The following is an 18,903-nucleotide window of genomic DNA, read 5'->3' on the forward strand; positions in this document are numbered from 1 at the left end:
ATATCCATAAAACATAAAAGAGGTCCCACACGGCCTAAAACAAAAACACTAGAGAACTACTAGTACGAGTCTTATACAAGTAAGAAAACATAGCAAAAATACAATCTTCAGCGGTGGGCCCCATAATGGGCCCAATGCCCGTCTAGTCCATCAAGCGGTACCATCTCTCTCACCATTACCACTGCCAGATGTTCTCTTATATGCTCACATCAATAGGATTGATGATCATCGCAATAAGAGAAGAGCCACATACAAGACAATCCAAACAAGCAAACAAGGTAAGCTAGTGCAAAGAGACCTCATATCACAATAGTCAACATGCAAATATTAGAGTCAAACATGGATAGCAGACATTCACACGTAGATTACCAAAATCATTTAAAACCCCCAAGACCTGACTATCCGAATACGCATAATGAGGCACCACCACGTGGCAGTGGAATTATGTCCTAGCAGTGAGGCATTACCGCGAGGCCTTCGCGGAATTATACCCTTACAAGATGCACCACCACGTGGCCTACATGGAATTACGTCTTGGCCCTGAGGCACCACCACGACCCCCCGTGGAATTACGTCCTTTCGTCGAGGCACCACCATGAAACTCCCCTTAAGAGGGTCCATGGAATTACGTCCAACAGATGAGGCGCCACCAAGACCTCTAACTACAAGAGTCATGGAATTATACCCTACCCATACTTTGTACGTGTTCCACCCACCAAATCAAGAATTTGCTCATCACATTAATATCAGGTATAATCGACAAGTCATATAACTCATGCTTTTCAAATCATACCCAATAAAGCAACATACCATTCCCGTCTCGAACTCACATATAAATTATGGCATCATCTCGTACCCTCCTAGTAGAGCATGTAGATCAGACAAGCAAGTCACACACGATGGATCATCCAACAATTGCACCCAAAATTGCCCGCAGCCTCGCTCAGGCTAACAAGTTTCGCTCAGGCGAGGGAGACCCTCTCGCTCAGGCGAGAGCGCGATAGGGAAACCATGGTTCTGCGATGTCTCGCCCAGGCGAGCCCCATCTCGCCCAAGCGAGACTGCACCTCGCTCAAAAGGAAACCAGGTCGCCTGAGCGACCGCTCGCACAAAAAATGCTTGGGCGAGCCCCTGTTAGTCTCGCCTAGGCGAGGCATGCTCGCTTGGGCGAGAAAACCAGTGCCCGCCGCTGCTCATTCACACAACAAACATGCAAACACCACACCCAAAGACCACAATGACATTCTTAACCAAAACACAGCAGCTTACAGTCCACAAATCATACAACAATCTTTAAGCAAGCCAAAAACGAATTTAGACCCACAGAACCTAGCTTCCCTTACCTGGAAGTAGCTAGAGGAAGGGTTCGACTCCAACAGCGAGGACGCGACAACTCCCGGGACAAACGAACAGACTGGAACAGAATAGCGAAGCGAGCTTTTAGAGTGGTTCACCACGAAATTCCAACTAGAAACCCTAGCATACAAATGGCAAAGGAATGAGGAAGCGTAGGATACTTACACGAATCAAGGAGACGAGGTTGAGCTCACAAGATCGGGATCGGGGTTAAACCCTAGCAGAGCTTCTGGTTGCGAAAGGAGGGTTTGACGGCTGCGTAAAATCTGAAGAGTGAAGTGGGAAAGAAGTGTGAGGGTAGACTTAGGGTCTCCTTTTTCCTTATTGGGTCGGCCCTAAGGCTCAACCGTTTGGGGCAGCCCTTAAATTAAAGGTAAGGAATAAAGTGGGTCTTACATATGAAAAGGTTGATACATAAGTTTAGTCAATAAATAATATGGATATCATCATTCAAATAAAAAAAATGTGTCTATGAGTAAATAATTTTCTTGTTAGTGCAGATGGGGTAAAATGTCTATAATTACATTTTTTTTTGAATAATTAGTTCATAAAAATGTAACTAGTAAAATGATTCCAATAGAATCATGTAAAAATTCATTTTCTATCTTCTAAAACCAAGGTCAGTGTCTTTAACAAAGCAAAAACGCAACTCTCACCCACCCTTACGGTTTCCTCTTCAAAAACCTCCATTTCCTCCTCTTGTGAACTCACTCAAATCTTCTCTTTTTCTTAAAAGGTAGATGTCTTCTCAATCATCGCAGAACCTCTGAATCTGATTGAAGAAAACTTTCATTCGAGTAAGTCGAAAATTTTATTCTACTTCGATGTCCAATCTATTTTTGGCTTTGCAAGCGATCCTTATTGGGTTGCATGTGCTCCTAGAGTCTTTGTTTTCACTCTTTGTTAATCGGTAGTCCTTTCGGTTTGATCTACTTTTTTTTACATTGTCTCTAGGTTGAGTTCGAGCTTTCGTGATTCAAAAGATTTGCGATTGTCGTTGATTTGTTGTGAGACTATTCTTATGGTGAGGGAAGCTAACTTAACTAGTTTCCTATGGAAATTCGTTTTGTCATGTTAAAATGGTTGATGAGTTATATTTTGAATTTTGAAATTGCATGTTTAGTTTACTTGAAGAGTTGATTTTCACTAAAATTAGGTTGAATGTGAAATCTATTAAATTGGGTGTTTAAGATGTTAAATTGATAAGTTAATTGTGTATCATTTAGGAATTTGTGCATAATCATGGTTAATGTGTATTGAGTTTTTGAAAATCTTAAAATTGATTGATGAGTTGTTAAGAATGCTTCTGGGATATTTGAATTGGGTAATATGACACTGGTTGAACTAAGGAACACGAAATTTATGATCATTAGAATGTTTTAATATTGATAATTGGCTCAAAGAGTGTCAAATTACATAATTCAAACTCAAAATACGAAGTCTATGTTTCTGATATTGTTGAGCATCATTGTAGTGCCTTCGGGCACCACTTAGACAGTGACCACTGACTTAGGGGCATCGAAAGCCACTTTTGGATTGTAGGACACACTCAAATTAGTGGATTTCGGGGTTTATAGAACCGAGTGCCATCTTATTTTTTTTGGTCTACATCATCTTGGCAAAAGTGGGTTTCCTGTTTTGTAATTGTTAGATTGAGCTAAAATTTTGACAACAGGTCTTAAACACATGAATTGTTACTTTAACCGATGGGATCTTTGATTAGAGGTCTACAGTTAGAATAGTCTCTTATGTTTGTCTTATTTTAGGTTTCCCTTTTAAGAATATAATTTTTTATTTGTGATTTTGGTTTGACTTGGAATACAAAAAAGTATATGGTTGTTTATAGAATTGTTGATGGATTAATTGATGAATATGCATATATGTATAATGATGTATGAAACTGAGATAATGATGATGGACTTTTTAATGGATATGTGCATGTATGGAAATATATGATGATTGTAATTGATGACAAACATGATATTACTTAATATGGATAAATACAAATATGTATGATTGTTTGGTATTTGGAATTTGATGATGAATCATGTTTGTGGATGAAAGTATGAGTTTAGCGTAATTTCATGAATCTTGTAAAGAGATTCTATGATAGTGTTCTTTTAGTGTATGCATTGATATGAGGAGACATTTATATAAGGAGACATTACTGGAGGTTTATTTTGATACTTTAATACCCATTCAAGACTAATGACCATAGGGTCGGTGACGGATCTTGACCAATAATTATGGGGAAGCCAAATTAATATATTCAAAATTTTGAAGTTGTATTTGATATAAACACCATTTTATATACGCTCTCCTAATTTCATCATTTTTACTTATTGGATATTCTCATTATGTTTTCCTATATAATATTGTTCCAAAGAATTAATATCAAACTCATCATCACCTATAATTTTTTTAACTTTGAAAAATGACTCTTCCAATTGAACAATTAAATTATAAGTACGATATTATGGTTTGTATAAAGAATTTGAATTTGTTTTCATTTTCATCTTCATGAGTTGTTTTCCTTTTTTTTTAAAATAAATATAAGTTCTTTTACTCTTCATTAATTGACTTATTTTTTTAAGTTTGAAATTCAAAAATAGTTTATCATAATCTAATGAAAAATTCAAAGATATACCTAATAAAAGAAAACTCTAATAATCAAGTTACAATTGAAAACTCGTTATGAAAAAACACATAATACATTATTTTTTCTTCTATCTTAATAAAAAGTGAACATACAAAGGCTCGTGAGATAAAAAAAATAATGCTAATTATAATAAACTAATAATTCACTAGCAAGTGAAATAAAAAAAGAGTTTTTTTCTTCAAAAAGTGAAGAGAACATAAGAAATGATAGTAAAAATATTAAGTTTGTCTTTAACTTTTTTTTTTCTTCAAAAACAAAAAGAAAGAAAATAGGTGACACTGAGAAATGAGTATACTATATGAAAAATTCAAGAGACAATGTAAAAAAAATTAAAAAAAAAACTTAACAGATATTTTTATTCTTTATTGTATTTGATTTTATATTTTAATATTTATTAATATTAAACATTGTGCTTCATAAGATGCAAGCTTAATTATATTTTAAATGTTACTTGCTCATTGCTTAATTGTCGTCACATGTCATCTTATTATTTTATTATTTTAAAATTTTATAATAGAATTTATAATTTTTATAATTATTTGATTTAATATATTTATAATTTAATAATTTTTATATTTTAATTCAAAATGATATAATTATAAAATTATGATTTTATAAAATATAAAATTATGATATATTTTTTATTTTTATTCAAATAATAAAATTATAGTTTATTAATCATACAATTTTGAATTAAAATAATAAAAATATATAAGTATACATTTATAAATTTATAAAATTAAAAAAATCATAAATTATAAAATTATAAATTACAAAATTTTAAAATAATAAAATAATAAAATGATATAGGTGACAAGTAAGCAAAGTGACATGGAAAGATAATAATTATGTCAACTCCTTAAGAACTATATCATCCCATAAAAAAAGTTAACATCAAATACTTAAATAGTACTCAATGGATCACAAAAATTTATCACGACTCAATAGAAAGTTCTCAGATTTATCAGGAACCTAAAACATAATTAAGCCAAAAAAAATAAAAAATACATAATCTAATTTTTATTAATTTTTAATATATGCATTTAATTTAAAATTTTATAAAAATATTAAAAATTCAATATATAAATTTCAAAAAATTACAAAAATTGGGGGGCCATGGCCCCCTTGTCCTATAAAAGCTCTGTCATTACCTATGGTTCATATGACGGTTAAATGGACTAACCTTGTATGTATTAGTTCAAGTGGAGCAGCTCAAGTCAAGCAATATTCTTTTTTTTATCACAAGTACAAAAATCACTAAGAATCATACATCAATGTCGAGATCTAGATAATTAAGTCTAGAAAGTCTATAATTGTATGCTTAATTAGTATTTTTATGAATGTTTGAAATATGCTATTTTATGATGTAGTCATTTTACTATTATATATATATATATATATATATATATATATATATATATATATATATATATATATATATATATATATATATATATTTATAAATTAACTTACCCTCTCTTGTGTTTGTGTTTTATGTATTTGTCGTTATTTTTTTTGTAATGATCATCTTTACCGATGTGAGAAAATGAGAAAATATATGTAGTTTTATCTTAAAAGAAAGATGTTCGGTCAACTCTATATATACAGAATCATAGGAATTAGATTTAACTTCTATATTTGAAAGTGATTGTAGTTATGTGTTTGTCTCTAATTACTTATGAATTATTAACTATATAAAATTATATTTTATAATACACTATTAAATAAGATATTAAAATAATATAAATTATTACATAAAATCACCTATAATGAATGCTGAAATTATTACATGAAATCACCGGTATTTAGAACCTATGCATCCAACTTCTCTATATGAAAAATTAAGAAAAGCAAAATTGAAAAAAATGAACTTTCTGTTTGACAAATTTAAATAATGGAATCCTTCATATGCAGTGTGATGGATACAACAAACTTCAATAAAAACTATGAGTTATATATCTTATAGAACATGCAATATAATTTTGTTCGCGATAATTTAATTTTACCTAACTTTTTGATGATTTTTGTATTTAACATTGTACAATATTAAAAATAGTTATTTACTTTTTTCAAAATGTTTATTGAGTAAATCAAATTAGTCTTTAAATTTAATAAATTGATTCTTGAAACTATAAATTCTTAAACATCATTCTGTATTATAAAATGAACCAAAAGTAACAGATTTTACATGTACTTAGCAGGCACACGCCTTAACCACTCGGCCAAAGCGACTTTGATATTCTATTGAACTTTAAAACCAAATGTTTTGATATAATAATCGTCTCTATAAGTAAATATTTCAACTTAAATTCGGTTTTAACTAAAATTGATTTTACAAAATAAAAGTACAAGATATAATTTGGTGATAGTTAAGAATGAAATTACCTCATCAGTTACATGTATTACATATACCACGTATATATTCAATTTAGTTAATAGAAATAACATTTGTTAATGATATCCTATTATTAATAAAATATTATTTATTAAAAAAATATTAATAGGTCTGCGTTTGTAAATACTATAAATAATGGCCAAGTTTTTTTAATAGAAAAATTAAAAATAATGTAAATTCAAGATTCAAATTTGAAAATTTTAATTATTTTGACGACGTCACTTGTAAGTATGAAATAAATCGATGCTTTTCAAGATGAATAATTTTAATGATGCGGTAAATCAAAATATCAATAGCAAATTCTTAGATATATATTTTCACACCTTTTTGTTTTTAATAAGCTCTTTTTTCACTAATACAAAAGTAGAAAAATAATTAATAATGAGTTATTATGCTGAATACTCCACTTCTCATAACAAGTGGTGCAGGGTAATAAACAACAAATTTATATGAACTTATAATTAATATAATATCTCATGATTAGTAAATACTTAGACTTATTGTATTTTTTCAAACTTTTTTTTTCAACTCCAAACTTATTTGTTCCTTTCTTTTTCAACAATAAATTCTCCTCTTGAAACTCACATTCCATGTTTTTCAATTTGAAATTCATAACTCTGATCATTTTTTTGTTGTTGGTGTTTTGTTGTTGTCACTTCTCATCGTTGCAACTACTCCCTTATAGTTATGATTTGTGTTTGTCTCATAGTCTAAAAGTGACCTTTCAAAATCTTTTTTTAAACAGAGAAAAAATAAAATCCAAAGAAACATCAACATAACTTACTGTATCAAATATGTGTATATTAATGACTTCTAGCTCAATGTACAATCATAATATGTTATAGGGAACATATACATGCAGGAACAGGTTCATTTTATTTTGTATTATATATTCGGACACATTTGTGATAAGCAAGAATTGGTTTCTTTTCTTTTGTATTATTCACAGATGTATTTGCGTATGTTAATGCAAACTTTGGATTTAATCCATTACACTAACCATTGCATCATGTGTTATATTTCATAATTTTTGTTTTTGTTAAACGAATTTAGTGTGATTCTATTATTTTGTGAGTTTGGATATACACAAACCCACTATATGTTATAAAGTTTTTTTTTATTTTTTTATTTTTTTAACAATTATACTTAGTTGATTGTGTGATGATTGGGATGTCACTCCATTATTCCAAGTGATCTTGAGAGAGAAGTTTGTTGGTCTTTGCAAATGTTAGTTGAAATCATTGTTTTTTTTAACCTTTGAAGATTAGTAGGAGCCACACACTATGATAAAGAATGATTGGTGAAGGTACTCATTCACCAAGTTGAATAATCATCCACTATATTAATTTAAGAAATAACCTCCAATTTTATTTTATTTTTTATCGAAATGATTTAGATTTCTGACTTTTTCCTTAAAGAATTACATTGATTCTCTTTTTAAGTTCTATAATTATTTTTTTAGGTTAAATATATTTTTAATATATAATTAACAAACAATTATATCATCACTTCATCATATTATATTATATTATATATTTTCATACCATGAAAAGATGTTAGAAAGAAAAAGAGAATAAAGCATGAATGAACTAACCAAATCCTTAAAACACTGGATGTCTGAGAAACAAAATAATTAATAAAGCAGTGAACAAAGAGTAGTAGAAGAGCTTTCGTGTTTTGTGTGTCTGCCACCAACACAAACCCTAAAACCCTTTCTGTATGAATGAACCACATCCAGTTGCACCCTCCAAACCACCCTTTTGGACTCTCCACTGCGTTCTTGCCTAAAAAGAATAGACAAGACAAAAGCACCAAAAGTAAACAAAAGAAAAAAAACTTCCTCGGAATGTGCAACAAATTACCATATTTTTCGGCTTCTTTCATGTCCCCATCATTTGGAAATTAATCATCTTTTCTCAAATTTGTCTATGCTTAGGGCTATGTTTGATTTTCGGTTGGGGAGTCTCAAACTTTTAATTGCTTTCAGTTTGCTTCAACTGTGAAATTTATTCATTCTTTTTACTTCACAAATTACAAATTCAACGTATATCACGTGCGAAAAAACCTAAAATAAGAGTTCACTATGTAAAAGAAAAATATTTTCAACTTGTGGTTAGACTCACTTCAAATTAGTAGGTTATTATATGGACTTATTTAAAAGTATTTTATTTTTTTAATTTATTTTATATATTTATTATATTATAATAAATTATTAATTTGAGTAATGTAATCAAATGTTAATTTATTTTTTTATTTCATCAAATATTATTATAAAGAAAATAATTAGAAACTAAAATATATATAATTTAGATAAATAAATAAATTAAATATTTAAACTATTATTTAATAACATTTAATATTTTAAAAATCAAATTACCGATATAAATAATTATGATAGAAAAACTTATAAAAATATAATAAAAATTAATAAATGTTCCTACTGCACTCATAATATCACATAGTTTGAAAGTGGATATTTAAGGTAGTTTAAATATTTTTTCATCTTTACATTTTTTAGGTATTTTTTAAAAATAAAACCATAATGAAGTTGACGCTAAAGAGAACAATACAGGTGATGATTTATTTTCAATCGTATAAAGTTAAGTTTGATCCGAGAAAAGATTTTGGAAAATTGGATCCAAGTTTGATCCATTTTCACACCTCACGTTTAGAGATGTACGTTAGAAGGGCTCAAAACTATTTATTTCAAAAATATTAAATTCATTACCTTTGATTCATATTTTGAAATGTAAGTGTGCATTTCAGTTTTTTGGAAAAACCATTTTGAACTTTTACCGGAGCCATATCTCCATCTTTAGCAAGGAGATCAGATAATAATCATTTGCATTAGAAAAGAAACCTCCTTTTACTATTTGTTTAGCCCTTTCTTAGCCCCACATACGACAAAAGCATAATACACATATAAGAATTTGAATTTAAAGTTTTAATCAGTTTCTAAGCTCAATTTTCTCAAATGGGTGCTCTTCAGTCTACACTTCTCTACTTGATTTTACTACACTCATGCAAGATTTTCGCTTACAAGGACCAAGAATGGAAGAAAGCCACTGCAACATATGCCAAAGACTCAGAGGGGTCTCTTGTCACCGGTACTACTTCTCTTTCTCCTTGGTTCTTCTTACATAGTCTCAGGATGAAAACAGCATCATGGTTTTGACAATGTGGTTGTTCTATGTGTTGCAGAAGGAGCTTGCGGTTATGGAGATCTCCACAAGGAAAGTTATGGAAAACGCAGTGCTGGCTTAAGCACCATGTTGTTCAGCAGAGGGAGCACATGTGGGGCCTGCTATGAAATCAGATGTGTTGACCACATCTTGTGGTGCGTGATGGGAAGCCCTTCTGTAGTTGTTACTGTAACAGATTTCTGTGCTCCAAATTACGGTCTTTCAGTTGATTATGGTGGCTGGTGCAATTTTCCAAGGGAACATTTTGAGATGTCGAAGCCTGCATTTGCTGAAATTGCCAAGAATAGAGCTGATATAGTGCCGGTTCAGTATAGAAGGTAACCAAAATTAGAGTTTCAATGATAAAGATTGAATTTTGTTTTAGGATCTCTCTTTTCAGACCAAAATATTTGGTTCAAAGTAGAGAGACTTAAAACACATTTGACTCCATTGTTAATATTTAAGTTTGTTGCAGAGTAAAGTGTGAAAGAAGTGGTGGCATGAGATTCACAATGAGTGGGGGTTCTCACTTCTATCAGGTGCTGATTTCCAATGTTGGTATGGATGGTGAAGTGATTGCTGTGAAAGTGAAGGGGTCTAGAACAGGGTGGATACCAATGGCTAGGAACTGGGGACAAAACTGGCATTGCAATGTCAACTTTCAGAACCAGCCTCTGTCGTTTGAGGTAACAATCAGCAGTGGAAAAACAATCACATCTTACAATGTAGCACCTGCAAAGTGGATGTTCGGACAGACATTTGAAGGAAAACAGTTTCAGAATGAGTAGATTCAAGAGTCTAGATAGGATAAGTTTTGGGGAGGCTTGAATTTTTAGCTTTAGAAGAAGCTGTAATTGTAAACTGTGATTAGTGAAATCACCTGTCAAAGACCACAAGCTTAATTTGTATATACATATATGTTTGCTCATGATTCATGATCAAACACTCGTTCAAGCCTATGGTGGAAATGATAAAAAGGAAAAAAAATTGCGCAAAGGGTAACCTATGATTCCTTTGCTAAAGAATCAGTTGATCAAAAGTTCAGTAATTGAGGGAACAAGCATGTAATTAGAAAGTGATGTCATGTGTAAGTATTCAGATGAAAAACTCATTTTCTTTCCCATCTTGTGATTTATTTTAGTAGCTTGAGCCTTTCTTTTATCCAAAGAACCAAATCCTTGTGTTCATGGTTTGAAGTCACTGCTCTGAGGACAAGAAATTTCAGCAGTTTCAACTACTAATTCATGGAATTTTCCCAATATCAAAACAAGATCATGGAAGAAATTTACATCTGAATGCTCCAAATCTTTGACAAAACAATCTTAAGAGTAAAAAGATCTTCGTTACAAGAGAAAGAATAATTTTAATTTATTTTTTACCCGATAAACATTCATTAGAAGCCACGCAGACATAGATAGAGACGAGGTGTAAGCGTAATAGCTCGACACATCAAAATACACGAGCACCGAAACAGTGACGCTTTCTAAAAATAAGCATCAGCACCGTTCTTCTCTTCACTTGCTTCTTTCATTCTTCTTCTATTTGGATTTCTAGAATCTTCTCTTCAGACCTGAAACAATGGCGGTTCGGTTCTTCCAGAACCCGATGCCCGAATTCGTACCCGAAGCGACGCCGTCTACTCCGCAGGAACAAGAAGAAGCGCTCATAGTGGGGGACTCACTCACGAAGCTAGTAGCCATGCCCCACGCGCCACTCTCGGAGCGTCTCAAACGCGCCGCTCTAGACCTCAAAGAAACCGTACCAAACGAATGCTACCCTCAATTCCTTCTCTTTCTTGTTTTTGACCCGCGCTTCTCTGCTCTGACGCGTGTGTGGTTTGGTGCCAGATAGTGATAGAAACGTGGGGAGTGTCTGGGAAAAAAGATGGAGACTTTAGTCTCTACTGCGGCGTTCTGGGCACGGCTTTTCTACTCTTGAAGTCTTACGAAGTGACACGCAACGGGAACGATCTTTCTCTTTGCTCTCAGATTGTGAAGGCTTGTGATGCAGCTTCCGTTCGTTCCAGGTTCTCTCTGTTTCAATTTTACTTTCATGTTTAAGTGCAATGGTTTACCCTTTGAATGAATGGGTGACAGGGACGTGACCTTTATTTGTGGGCGTGCTGGCGTGTGCTCTCTCGGGGCCGTCGCTGCAAAACACGCCGGAGATGATGAGTCCTTGAAGTACTACTTGGCTCAGTTCGAAAAGGTGATCTTTCCATCACTTTTAAGTACGTGTTTGAATTAGGATTTGTAAAGTTTGATCACGGATGAAATTGATATAGCTTCAAATTGATTTTGAAGTGAAGTGGTTTACGTTAGGATTTTGTTTTGTTTTTTCGTCTACAAGCAAATTTAGTGTAAATATTTTTATCCAATGTTCAAATATCCATAGTTGTTTCAGCTAGTTTTGAATGAACAGGCTATGATTTGAATTTACCGTCCATAATCTTGTGTTTGGCTAGAGGCTAGAACTCTGCCATCGAAAATGGTTCTGTCTCACTTATTTATTCTAGTTGTTTTGAAGTTATTGTTATAGTGATACATTAACTGTTTGAGATCAAAATATATGTGATGAATGCAGTGATAAGAATTAACAACCTTTTGGGGTGCAGATTAAGCTGTCAAAAGATCTTCCTGACGAGTTGTTATATGGGAGAGTTGGTTTTCTGTGGGCCTGTTTGTTCCTAAACAAGAACCTTGGTCAGGGGACAGTTTCTTCCAGTTATACAGTGGGTTTGGTCTCAACTATTGCTATCATTTTTCAGTCTGTTGTGTGGTGAATTGGTGAGAGGACTCAATGAGTACATTGGGGTTGTTTTTGTTTTTCAAAAATTTCAGGCTATGGTTGTTGATGAAGTTATCAAAAGTGGAAGGAGGTTGGGTAGGAAGGGAAGTTGCCCATTGATGTATGAATGGTATGGGGAGAAGTATTGGGGTGCTGCACATGGATTGGCTGGGATTATGCATGTGCTGATGGATATGGAGTTGAAGCCAGATGAAGTTGAGGACGTTAAGGGAACTCTGAAATACATGATAAGCAATCGTTTTCCCAGTGGAAACTATCCTGCTAGTGAAGATGATAGGAAGAGCGATGTTCTTGTGCATTGGTGTCATGGGGCTCCAGGGATAGCCCTTACACTTGCCAAAGCAGCTAAGGTTATAGTTAGATAAGTTGAACTCACTTGTTAACATCTTTATAATCGTTTAGGGAGTTGGAAAAGTTATATATTTCTGAAATCCACAGGTTTTTGGAGATAAAGAATTCTTGGATGCAGCAATGGAAGCAGGAGAGGTGGTTTGGAATCGTGGTCTGCTGAAGAAAGTTGGGATATGCCATGGTATAAGTGGGAATGCATATGTGTTTCTGTCACTGTACCAACTTACAGGGAATGTGAAGCATCTGTACAGAGCCAAGGCTTTTGCTTGCTTTTTGCTTGACAGAGCTCATAAGCTGATATCTGAAGGTGAAATGCATGGAGGTGATAGACCATATTCATTGTTTGAAGGGAAAGGAGGCATGGCTTATCTTTTCTTGGATATGATCGATCCTTCCCTGGCTAAATTTCCAGCGTATGAACTCTGAGAATCTGCACAGTTTCAAAATGAGGCCTTTTGTTATGTGTAGTGGTATAAGTTTGAATGAAGTCTCATTATCCTTTGAAATAAATGACGTTAGGTTCTTAAGAAACAACTATGATTTGGCAACCATAGGTTTCAACATTTACAATTAGTACGTGAAGCTGAGACAGGCCAAAAATTACTCAGTTCTTGTTTATGAATTACTGTCAACTTTTTTTATATAGTTTAATTCGTAATATTTTCCTAATTACATTGAGTGAGAAAATATTATAATATTAGTAGTAAGGGTAGTTCTAATGGAAAAAGGTGTAAATGTAGGATAAGTTTGTTATTACTGATTAAATTGACCACTTTTCTTAATTTTGAAATCAGTAATTGAGAGTGATAAATATAAACGGAATAACATAAAATTTAGAGTCTACAATCAAATGAAAAAGAGAAAAAGAAACTATAAAAAGAGGCAAACAGGCTACAGTGTCATTCAAAGGGTGCATAACTGGTTTTGGTAGGGCAAAAAATGGTAAAGGAGTGAAATGGATAAGATGGGAGAAACTTATTAGAAGAAAAGAAAAAAATTGCTATAGGAAAGCAAAATAGTGGCTCGTGTCTCTGAGAAACTTGCATGGCTTTAATTTAGCAATCCTTGGGATGGTGACAAAGATCCTCAACGCTAAACACTTTATTGTAGTGGATTCAAGTGTAACGTGAGTAATTAATTATGCTTATTTACCAATTAAACAAAGAGTTAACTAAGGAATGGAAGGCTTTAAAATAACAAAGAAATTAATTATGCTTATTTACCAAATCGACTACTCTATGCCTTAATTTTTCAATATTTTTTCTACATCAAAATTTACAATTTTTAAAATCAACTTTTCACGTGCATATATTTGAACATGCATGTATCTAATATATATATATATATATATATATATATATATATATAAAACTAGTCCTTTCTATTATTTTGACACGTGTCCAAACCTTAGATTTTTTTCATCATCTAACCGGTAGTGTTTGATGGTGAAGGGTCTTTAATGATTTGATAGACGTTTGCTAACAGATTTGAAAATCTTTCTTCTCTAAGGCAATCTGTTTAGTAACATCTTCTCCAAGTAGCAATTTGTTTTGAACATTTGCTTTGAAGCTCAGTTTTTTCTTTTGTTCTAACTTTTCTTCTTCTTCTTCTTCTTGAATCCTTCTACTTTCTTTTTCTTCATACGAAATTAAATTTTATTTTCTTTTTGTTCTTCATGCAAAAACAGAATGTTTGCTTCGTCGGTCAAGGTTAGTTTTATTGTACTTTTTCCTTCTTCTTCTTCTTCTTCGTGGAACCTTCTTTTTTCTTCTTCTTCATACGAAGTTTTTTTTTGCTTCATGTGTTTATTGTTCTTCATGCATAGTTGTTTTTCATGAAAGGTTTAATTTTTTTCATGTTTTTTGTGTTAAAGATTTGAAAATCCTTCTTCTCTAAGACAATCTGTTCAGTAACATTTTCTCTAAGCAGCAATCTATTTTGAACGTTTGCTTTGAAGGTTAGTTTTTGCTTTTTTTCTTCCTTTTCTTCTTCTTCTTCTTCTTGAATCCTTCTACTTTCTTCTTCTTCATACGAAGTTAAATTTTATTTTCTTCCTGTTTATTGTTCTTCATGCAAAACAGAATGTTTGCTCCGTCAAGGTTAGTTTTTGCTGTACTTTTTTTTTCCTTTTTTTCTTCTTTTTCTTCTTTTCTTCTTCTTCTCCGTAGACCCTTCTTTTTCTTTCTTCTTCTTCATACAGATTGCTTCTTGTTTTTATTGTTCTTCATGAAAGGTTTGATTTTTTTCATGTTTTTTTGTGTTAAAGATGGTTTGGTGTGGGATAGTACATTTTTTCTTCTTTTTTCTGCTCTCCTGTCATAACAAATTGTCATTTTTATCCAACCTTTTTCAATATTGAGTTTCATTTTTTTCTAGGGTTGAAGGTTATTTTGTCTTTTTCCTTATCCTTTTTCAAATGTAGAGGTGATAGTTCTTGGCGCGAGTACTTTGATACTTTAGTTTGAAATGTAGGTTTTTGATGGTTCTTTGGTTTGGTAATATGTTGTTTTTTTTCTTTTAATTTTTTAAAGTTTCATTCTTTAATATTTTTCTTCTTTGGTTTGGTTTGGTTTGGTATTGTGTTGTTGTTAAAGGGCAACATTTACGCATTTGTTTTTCTTGGTAAGTCTATTTCTTCATTTTAATATGTTATGTTGTTGATATACTATGTTATTGATATACGATAAGTTTAGGATTTGTTTATTCTGTAAAGTTGATTTTATATAAGAAGTTGGTCTTTACATTTTAGGTTTTTGTTACTTTTTTTTTGTTCTTTTTCCCTTACACTTTCAGGAGATAAGCTTTTGGGATTTTGGTTTCATCCGTCTGGTATTATTCATTATCTTTTACTTTTTTTTTGCTTATGTTTTTCATAAGTTTTTTTTTTCATTTTCCTCTATTGTTGTTTTCTTTTTTGTATTTCTCAATTTTTTGTTCTTATTGTTGATGAATGATTATTCGTACCATTTTGTTGTTAAAAGATAAGTTTATTATGTTGATGAATTATTGTTAGTACCATTTTGTTGTTAAAAGATAAGTTTATTACTTATTTTTGATTTGTGGAGATGATTTATTTTAATATGTTATTTTGTACCTTTTAGGCTTTTCTGGTAACATGTTCTTTCATTCCTCTATTAGCAAGTAAGATTTAGTGTTTTATTACTTTTTTGTTGTATGGAGTTTACTTATTTTAGTCTGTTATCTTTTACCTTGCATCATTTTTAATTTTGATCTACATTTTCTTTCATTCCTCTCTTTCAGGTAAGATTATATGTTTATCTGAGTTAATTTATTTTTACTTTTTATTCTTTTCATTTTAATTTTTTATGTATGTTGGGAATAGAACATTTTTACCCACATGTTGTATGTGTTTGATCATGATCCCAATGGTCATATTGGATTCTACTGGGGTGTTGCAAATGATGGTTCAGTAGTTGTGCTAAATCATTTGCACCATTTCCAATTGGTATGTAAATGTGGTTTATCTTTATCTTTGCTAGATCTGATTTTGTAATTTAGCATTGGGAAAAGTTATAATTTATGAAAGATTCTCTAATGTCAAAACGTTGATTCTAAATCACCATTGAGATTACATTTTTTTTGTGTGTGAAAGTAATACAACTATAATGCATAACTTTGGTTGGATTTGCAGGGCGTATGTTTCATAGTGAACATGGTGTGATAAACTTTAAACATCCAATGAGAAAGATTTTAGTTTCATAACAAATTGTCTACAATATTAAACATGACTATGGTGAATTCATTCTAATATGAATAACAAGAGATTTTATATTTTATTACATGTGTATTTGTTGTCATTGTATGTTGTTAATGTTTATTCACAAAATGAAGTGAAGCTTTAGAAACGTAGTTTGTGTACAAGTGCATATTTGCTACCATGAATATTCATAATTAGTATGTAAAACCAATTGATTATTTATCTCTTTTCTTTATTGGTATAATGTTCACAGTTTGTTTATTTTTTTATGTATTAGGAGATGTATTCTGATAAGTATTAGCATGTTTGATATGTATCATATTGCATAAAATATATACGTTTAACTCTAACAATAACAAAAAAAAAAATACAATTCATTTTAATATATTATAGAACTTTATAGTACAATTCATGTATTATGATTCACAATAATTGTGTTATTAATTACATAGTACATTTTTCTGACTTTTCTATAATAAGTAATATTATAGAAGGTAAATGAATACTTAATTTAAATAATAATTAAAAAAGATATTTTCAAATCCTTTGATAGTTCTATAATAAGTAATATTATATATTTTATAATTATACATAATAATCATTTTAATAATTGTATAATATGTTTGTTTTATTAATGAATTTTTCTATAATATTAATCTTATACAAGGTAAATTATTATTTTTATAACTATATTAAATCGATCATAATATCGTAGAAAAATAATTTAACCATTGAAAGTAAAATAAGTTTATTATAATTAATTATAGTCACACTTCACGATAAATAATGTCAAATTTGAAAAGAAAGATTTATAATTGATTTGACCATACTTTATCATGAGAAGAACTATTCATAATTAATTTCAAAATACTTTATAATGAAAAAGAACAACTTCAATGAAATAAACTACCTGCAGTAAACAAATTAACACAAAATATTAGACTATCACAAAACCAAATTAATAAGTATACTGAACCAAATTTATAGACATATTGAATATAGTACTAGAAAACTGATTCACCAAATTTAAAGGCCATCCACTAAATCAAACTACAGAGGTATTGAAAAGACGCAATAAGTATTGCTTGCCGTCAAAACCAGACCCTTCATATTGATCATTGAAAATGTAATGATTTGATCATTGAAAATGTAATGATTTGACCCTGCAAAATAAATTTACTTCATAAAGCTTATTTAACAATGTGAAATATGAATTATATTAATAATTAATCAACTTAATGAATAGTTAAGTGTTGTCAAACATTAAAAAGTAATCAACAATTATACAATACAAAATAGCTAACAATTATTGTTAGTGAAAAACCAACACGACAAGTGCACCGGTCACACATAGCAAGTAATAAGTATTTTTATCGTTCTCTCCCAAGGAACTTGTGCAACGCATGCCAACTCTCGCAATTCACGACTCAATTAGACACAAAGTTCTCACAAACACAATGGAAACTCTTTTTTGTATTTTTATCAAACAGTTGGTGTGCAACAAGAAATTAACATAGTATATTTACAATTTGTCAAGATTAGACTTCAACCATTTCATTCTCATGCATTCTAAATTATCCCAATTCCATATTCATGTTAAAATCAATTCACAAGAATACTTAAATCCTATTCCTAGAGCCTTTGAGCCTATGATTACTCATCAAGTTTCAATTCCTTGAATCCTAAACAAGTGAAATCATGCATTAGTTTCAAGAATCTAAGATTACTAATGAACCAAGTTCTATTCCTAGATACAAGCATCCATTAGGTATTTAATTTCAAATCTAGATTCTAAAGATGTTTGCCAACACCTCAAGAATCACAAATAAAGCATGAGAACAATCCACATTAAGCATGGAAATCAAATACTAACATGAATTGGAAAAGCATATAAATTAAAACCACAATTTTACACAAGAATTCAATGTTTTACATCTAATCTCAACAAATAGAAATTGCTCTCCATGGTGGAGAACCTAGGGTTTTACAAAATTGAAGAATAGGGAAGAAATTTGAACCATAAAGTAGAAACAATCCCTCTCCCAAGGTTTTTGAATACTGCTCCATGGTTCAATTGTGGCTCTCATTCGCATCTCCGCTTTCAATTTCGTAGCCCATCATCCTCTCCAACCCAAAAGGGGTAAAACCTCCATGGATGAAGAAGGAAACCCAAGAAGGAGAAGGGAGAGTTTCCCAACACCCCTAATAGCCTCCAAGAGTCTCTCCCAAGCACCCAAGGTGTTTCTATTCGTGAAAATGAGGAATCCCCTAATACTCTCGTAGAAACATGATTAAATAACCATATTCGCGTATTGGGGTCGATACTCTTGCCCAGCGGCTTCATTCTCGCCCAGCGAGGCCTAAAATCGACGTACCCAGACATGTAACTCGCTGGGCGAAAATATGGCTCGCCCAACGACTCGAATACTACAGT

General features: G+C 31.4%; 2 protein-coding genes across 2 annotated transcripts; both read left to right on the plus strand.

Annotated features, from left to right (window-relative positions):
• Window positions 1-9,357: 9,357 nt before the first annotated feature.
• Window positions 9,358-10,715, plus strand: EXPA20 (expansin A20). The gene is made up of 3 exons (XM_028056262.2): window positions 9,358-9,517; window positions 9,612-9,930; window positions 10,068-10,715. Exons 1-3 carry the CDS (start codon window positions 9,385-9,387, stop codon window positions 10,378-10,380), a joined length of 765 nt encoding a protein of 254 aa, XP_027912063.2. The 5' UTR covers window positions 9,358-9,384; the 3' UTR covers window positions 10,381-10,715.
• Window positions 10,716-10,933: 218 nt separating this feature from the next.
• On the plus strand, window positions 10,934-13,420 carry GCL2 (GCR2-like 2). Its single transcript, XM_028056260.2, has 6 exons — window positions 10,934-11,350; window positions 11,440-11,618; window positions 11,689-11,800; window positions 12,207-12,323; window positions 12,433-12,750; window positions 12,839-13,420. The coding sequence occupies exons 1-6, from the start codon at window positions 11,171-11,173 to the stop codon at window positions 13,175-13,177; spliced, it is 1,245 nt and encodes a 414-aa protein (XP_027912061.2). The 5' UTR covers window positions 10,934-11,170; the 3' UTR covers window positions 13,178-13,420.
• The last annotated feature ends 5,483 nt before the right edge of the window (window positions 13,421-18,903 follow it).

The sequence above is a fragment of the Vigna unguiculata genome, chromosome 11 (assembly GCF_037176805.1).
Source record: "Vigna unguiculata cultivar grain cowpea cultivar isolate G323 ecotype 2 chromosome 11, ASM3717680v1, whole genome shotgun sequence".
Classification (NCBI taxonomy): domain Eukaryota; kingdom Viridiplantae; phylum Streptophyta; class Magnoliopsida; order Fabales; family Fabaceae; genus Vigna; species Vigna unguiculata.

What these genes read in the sequence shown, in the direction of transcription:
- EXPA20 (XM_028056262.2), top strand. Translation starts at nt 9,385, where the DNA reads ATGGGTGCTCTTCAGTCTACACTTCTCTACTTGATTTTACTACACTCA. An exon ending in AGAGGGGTCTCTTGTCACCG is followed by an intron (nt 9,518 to 9,611) that starts GTACTACTTCTC and finishes TATGTGTTGCAG; the next exon opens with AAGGAGCTTGCGGTTATGGA. An exon ending in GTGCCGGTTCAGTATAGAAG is followed by an intron (nt 9,931 to 10,067) that starts GTAACCAAAATT and finishes AGTTTGTTGCAG; the next exon opens with AGTAAAGTGTGAAAGAAGTG.
- GCL2 (XM_028056260.2), top strand. Translation starts at nt 11,171, where the DNA reads ATGGCGGTTCGGTTCTTCCAGAACCCGATGCCCGAATTCGTACCCGAA. An exon ending in CTCTAGACCTCAAAGAAACC is followed by an intron (nt 11,351 to 11,439) that starts GTACCAAACGAA and finishes GTTTGGTGCCAG; the next exon opens with ATAGTGATAGAAACGTGGGG. An exon ending in GCAGCTTCCGTTCGTTCCAG is followed by an intron (nt 11,619 to 11,688) that starts GTTCTCTCTGTT and finishes AATGGGTGACAG; the next exon opens with GGACGTGACCTTTATTTGTG.